The 6,000-nt window shown below is 60.6% G+C and overlaps 1 protein-coding gene across 1 annotated transcript in view; it reads right to left on the bottom strand.

The window, feature by feature from the left end:
- Positions 1–1,260: 1,260 nt before the first annotated feature.
- Positions 1,261–6,000, bottom strand: part of KLHL29 (kelch like family member 29) — a 282,334-nt gene continuing 277,594 nt past the window's right edge. Inside the window, 3 exon segments of the mRNA XM_028517023.2 lie at positions 1,261–3,454; positions 5,181–5,325; positions 5,490–5,683. Coding sequence (XP_028372824.1) covers positions 3,271–3,454; positions 5,181–5,325; positions 5,490–5,683 — 523 coding nt within the window. The 3' untranslated portion in view covers positions 1,261–3,270.

The raw sequence follows: 6,000 nt of genomic DNA, 5'->3' as shown, positions 1-6,000 counted from the left end.
TCTCTCTCTCTCTCACACACACACACACACACACACACACACAGAGTGACACCCCCCTCCCCCGTTTGTGGCGGTTGCGGTGAACTCTCTCGCCCTCCACCCCAGGTCTGATGAGCGTACCTCGAGTCCCACAGGAGAGACTCCCCATGGTTCCGGGGACACCCCACGCATGTCTGTGACGGTGAGATGCAGTTTGTTTACCGCCCGAGTTGAGTCTACAGGACACAGGCGCACTGCGGACCCAGAGAGCACGTCTCCCTCGATTCAGGGACATAAAGTGGCCAAGGGGGCGGGGGAGCGGACAACACTGCTGCTCGGTGCTGATGACGGGTTGTGATTTCAGCACGTCACAGCTGGAATCTTCTAGATGGCCCCCCTCCTTTCCTCCGGGGCTGACGTTTCTGAAGACACCACAGCAGATACTGCCTGGGCAACTCCCTGGCTCCCTCCTCACCAGGCCTCGGCCGGGGTCTCTGGACCCCGCTCTCACCGACCCCCCCCCCCCCCTTCTCGGACCTTTTTCTTGCAGAGAGAGGCTCGGTCCCGGGTAGAGGTGGGGACTAAGAAATGCTGGCAAACCTACCGGTTCCTGCTGATCTAGACTCGTTCCCCTGCACGAGGCTGTGCAGCCCTGTCTGGTGGCTTGCATCTTCACCTGGGAAGCCTCGCGTGGGTGTCCTTAGGGAAGTCTGTCTAGGTGACACATTAGAGAACAGCCTTGGGCGTGACTGAAGGAGGCAGGGGGCGGGGAGCGGGGAGCGGGGAAGGAGGGGAGGGATGGTGCCTCTTCTGCATCTTAGGGTGGGAGCCACCCCTGTTCGCCCTGGAGGAAGTAGGTTGTGCTTCTCAGGCTGAGGAGCCGGAGTTGCCCTGTGGCTTCGGCACAGCCCCTCCCCCTCCCCGCCCAGAAGCTCCCGCTGCAGGAGTTAGACCCGCGGGGAGCGGCTTGGAAGCCGTCAGTCGCACCCGTCTCCTACGAAGGGCACTTACACCTAAAGCGAGACCCTCAGAGTCAGTTCCAGGCTGTTTGCAAGTCCCTTCCAACGTGGACCTCAACCTGCCCTTTGTCCTCGGCTTCCTTTCAGCTCTGTCTGTCCCCTTGCTGAGGGGCCCTGGCCTTTCTAATCGTCAGGATCTGCATGAAGGCCTGGGACCGAGCCCAGACGGCGGAGGTGTCCCCCAGACAATGGGGGAACCGGGGCTCTCCTCCCCTGGGGGGCGAGGCCGGAGGCCCACGAAGACATTACGTGGACGTCCGAGTCTAGATCTATAAATATATTTATTATAATATAACAAGAACTTAACAATAAACATATACTATGTACAATACCATTACAGAGAACCCTGTTTGTGTCATTCACAGACGCGGCCAGCTTTGCTCCAGTGCGACGGAGGAGGAGGAGGGGCGCGCGCCCCCGCGCCCCCGCGTCCCCCGCGCGGAGTCCCGCTGGCCGCCGACACCTCCTTTGGAGGCAGCGCTCGCCGCCGACGCTAGCGTGGCCCCGCCCCGGGCAGCTAGGGACTTGTGCTCCAGTCCTTGGGTTCACACTTGCACCCTGTTTGACATAAATACATTAAATGACATACAATGTATGTAGTTTTGTGCTTATTACTTTTTTAAAAGAATAAATAATATTAAAAACTGCATAACGAAGCTCGGCATCGCGTCCAAGTGGGAGCCACACTCGTAAGTGCTAGAACTGGAATTCCCGTGTCATCGGATGCTGAGAGGTGGGAGGCCTGTCCTGTCCTTTTCTCCGCGTGAATGTTTTCTTCCTTTTCTTTCCTTTCTTTTTTTTTTTTTTTTTTAAATCCTCGAATGACAGCGAGTTGACTTCCTAGGTATAAAAATGGTCAATGCGTATTTGGTACCAACTTCCACAAAACGGCGCAGGAGCGGCGGCACCCTTCTCGCCCTGGAGGGGAAACTGGTCGCTGCGTGAGGCCCGAGGGTCGGAGACCGGCGGGAAGGCCCCCCCGCGCGCGAGCCTCGGTGCCACCTCCGTCCCGGCTCCCCTGTCTCAGGACCACACGCTCAAGAAGGGTGCGCTCCTGCGTGCACCCCGTGGCCTGGGCTGTCACGGCTCGTCTGCGGAGGCTGTCCCCATCCTGAGAGCTCTGCTGGCAGGCGCCTGAATATATAGCTATAAATATCAAAAATAGTCTCCTGTGCTTTGTAGACCTGTATCCTCCCTCCCTCTCTCCTGCCCGTCCCGCCTGGCCTGGGTCCTCAGCCGTACCTCACGGAGGGAGCTGGACAGGTGTTTCCCCGGAGAACAGAACTGTTTTGTTTGACAATACCCCCAGGAGGCACAGCTTTCAAGGCGGCTGTCTGGGAGTTACTTTTTCTAAAAATAAAACGGGGGCGTTCATTCCCCCGCCCCCCCAGGAGAGATCCTTTATTCTGCACGTAGAAAAATCAGAGCAAACGCCCCCGCTCGGGCACTACCTACAAAGAGCTTTGGGAATTCCCGCATTCTCCCTCTCGTGGCCTCCTCCTCCTCTCGGTACTCAAAAATAGCCTCTTGTTTATCAAGAAAATGCCTTGGAAATCTAAATAATTCATATTGGATAAGAGAAAGCTAGCACAATCATCTCGTCCTTCTCCGCCGAAAACGTGGTAGGACAACCTGGGAAGGACGGACGGCTCCCCCAGCGGCTCCCCCAGCGGCCCGCCAGCTGCCCCCGCAGCACAGGTGCCTGGACCTCTTCGGCCCCGGTGGGGACCGGCCGCCTCCTAGACCTCGTGCCGCACGGCACTGTCCCTTGTCCTCTCTCGGCCACTGGAAGTGTCGACTGGTTAAAAAGGAAAAAGCAGGAATCAAAGTGATAAGGACACTTTGATCGTATATCCGAGAGAGCCCGATGCCTAATATTGTCACAGGACAACTGACCCAGGGTGGCCTGGGGGTCACGCTTGCTCTGCGGGAAGGAAAAAAAACAGCTTCTCTCTCCCAGTTGAAAAATATGTGAGAATCTATTGCACCGGGCAGAGGGAGCGCCTCCGCTGAGAGCAAGTTCCTCCGCCGGAGCCCCAGGCCCCGCTCGCGGGCGGGCGGGCGGTCACGGTCTCGGGGCGCTGGGCCCCCGCTCCCCCAAAGGCAAGGATGATTTCCTACATTCACTGTAGAGAGGATTCGGGTGTTTCGCGCAGTGAGTTCCTTGGTTGTGTCTGTCGGCCTCTTACTGGTGCTGCTGGAAGCTGGTCGTCGTGAGACGCACTGGCCTCACCCGGCGCGTCCACAGTCTCGTGTGGGCCACCCGCTGGCGTCAGCCGCTTTGAATATATTTCTTTATCACGACGCAGCCGTGTCTGAACACGGGGCAGGGCATGTGGGGGAGGAGGGTCCACGTGTTGGTGGCGGGCTCGTAGGCTTCCATGTTGCCCAGCGCCGGGCCCTCGCTGCTGACAATGCCCCCAGTCGCATAAATCTTGCCGTCGAGCACCACGGCACTGTCGGGGGAAAGCGGGAAGAGTATTAGCCATTGAACTTCCCCCTGGGGCCTGGAGATAGATCCTCAGGACCCTGTCTCGGGCAGGCTGCGTCTCCCCCTTTGCAAAAGTCACACGGGCTCTCACTGCTCTTCTCTGCCCTCCGACCCAAGCTGGTGTAAGAAAAACACCCTCCCTCCAGAGCCAATCAGAACTCCGTGCCGCACTACCCTTGGAGCTGTGGGTGACACATGTATCCTGGGTGCCCCGGGACCTGCCGGACTGACCAAGGATGTCTGGACGATGGACAGGCTCTCGGCTCAGCTCACTGAGTCTCATCCTTTCCTGGTGCCTGTACAGACCCTCCCTACAGCTCAGATCACGCTGGGAACGCGACTCACGGAAGGACAGCAGACGGAATAAGAAGTCATCCTTGAGCACCGGCCACCGGGCTGGGATGTCCACCCTTGCCGAGGTGCCCAGAGTGAGAGCTTCCCCACTGTGGTTCCTGAACGGTGTGGCAGGAGCTGCTGCCTACCCGTGACTGCCAGGGTGCGGGGTGCCCTCTGCAGGGTTACCCCACGGTCCCTGCACCATGCTCTCGGGCTTGGTCCCGAGTCTCGGTCAGTCCCATGCGCTGCCCCCATCTGCATGTCCTCCCTTCCTGCCTTTCGGCCACCCTGTCCCACAGACCCACGCGTCGAGCCCTGCTCGCTCACACATTGGAGTGAGTGGCCACTTCTTCTTGGCTAGTCCCTGAAACTGGACAGACACCCTTTGAACATCTCCACCCAGTTTTGCAGTTCTGAGCCCCGAAGAGAACACATTGGTCTAGACTTCTTAGCAGACACCGAAGGGCCCAGCCTCCCTGTTTAGCTGCTCCACGCCCCCCGGGCCCCTCACATTCCTCCCTTTGGGGCACGACTTTTCCCCGCTTCTCTTGCCAGACCCAGCTTCAACCTCCCCTCAGGCACCAAGTCCTTCTGCACCCACTTCGGGTCTCGGACAAGGTCAGGGAGTCCTCCCAACAGGCCCTACTCCAGTGCCAGCTGTCTGTATCGGTGGAGTGTCCTCGGAGGTGCCCTGCGCACTGTCACCCTTTAGAGCGCACGGCATGAAGGTAAGGCGGAGAACGGGAGAACCTCCCTGCTCCCAGGCCCTTAGCAGCTGTCCTGTCCAACTAGCTGCCTGTTTCAGAGACAGACCCTCCCAGAGAGGGAGAGTTCCTTGTCCCAGGTCACACGACTGGCTAGTCGTGGTGCCCAGCTTTCTCAGCCACACCGTACAAACAGTGGGTGCTCGCTCCGATAGCTCTTCGTGCGGAAGAGCCACCTGTCCCATGTGTAGGGTGTGGCGCAGCTCTGGGCTGGTGCTGCCTCCCGTCTGTGTGGGGCCGGAGGTCCCAGAGCAGAGCTGTCCCCACAGCAGTACCCTTGCTGCTCTCTGAGAGAGGGTGCGGTCTCCAAGGCCCTGGAGCCTTCCAGGTAGGAAGCCCTTCGCTTTGCTGTGGGGTCCGTGGAAGCCACAGGGCTGGGCTTCTGGGCCAGGGGCTGCCCCTGGGAGCTTTACACTCCGGCACTAAGTCCACACCTGCGGTTGCCGTGGTCACTGCTCCGGGCCTGGGACTTGCTTTGGCCCATGAATGGTGGTCACTCTTTGTGCTCCAACCCCTCCCCACCTTCCCCCCTCCCCCCCTTCCCTCCCCTCCTCCTTTCCAACCTCAGCCAAGGGGCTGCAGCCGGCTCACCTGCAGAACTGGCGAGAGTGATTCATGTTCGGGCCGGCCTTAATGTTCCCTTTCTCGGGGTCGTAGATGGTGGTGGCTCTGGCGTAGGCCCCACCCAGGATGAACACGAAGCCGTTGAGGGTGACGGCGGGAGCGTACTTGTTGTCTGTGGGGAGAACGGGCAGGCGGGTCGGCACACCCCCCCTCGGCCTTCTCCCCTTCCCTCTCCCCGGGGCCCTCCCTCTGGGGGAGGGGAGCTGGACAGCCCTCCAGTGTCACTGGCTGGCCCGGGGGACGAGGCCCGGGGCCGAGGAGACAGCCGGTCCTCACCGATCATTGGGGACTCGATGAAGCTCCACGTGTTGGTCTGCGGGACGTAAGACTGGAGGACGCCCGCGGCCCTGCCCGCCTCGTTCACGCCGCCGAACACGTAGATCTTGCCGCCGCACACGGTGGCCGCGGCGGAGTGCACGGCCTTGGGCAGAGGGGCCACCGCCTCCCACTGGTTGGTGATGGTGTCGTACCTGCCGCCGGAGGAGGAGGAGGAGAAGGAGGAGAGCCCAGGGTGAACGAGGGGCCCCCACCGGGGCAGCCGACACTGGGGGGCGCTACCCTCTGCCTCCTGCCCTGGGCGCGGCTGGCAGGAGGTCACACAGTGGGGGGCCCTTGGATGAGTCGCTCAAGGCCACCTAGCGCCTGGCCCACAGTCGCCCCCTCGGCCTTGCCCCTGAGCCTGGAGAAGTGGCGGAATGTGGGTTCCCGACCAGACAGGGCAGAACATGAGGACAGGGAGCCGCTGACGGGAAGAGAGGGGTCAGAACTAAGCTAATGGGTCAAGGCA

Source organism: Phyllostomus discolor, chromosome 6, assembly GCF_004126475.2.
Source record: "Phyllostomus discolor isolate MPI-MPIP mPhyDis1 chromosome 6, mPhyDis1.pri.v3, whole genome shotgun sequence".
Classification (NCBI taxonomy): domain Eukaryota; kingdom Metazoa; phylum Chordata; class Mammalia; order Chiroptera; family Phyllostomidae; genus Phyllostomus; species Phyllostomus discolor.
Note: the sequence above shows the minus strand (reverse complement) of the source record. Positions and strands in the feature narration are given on the sequence as shown.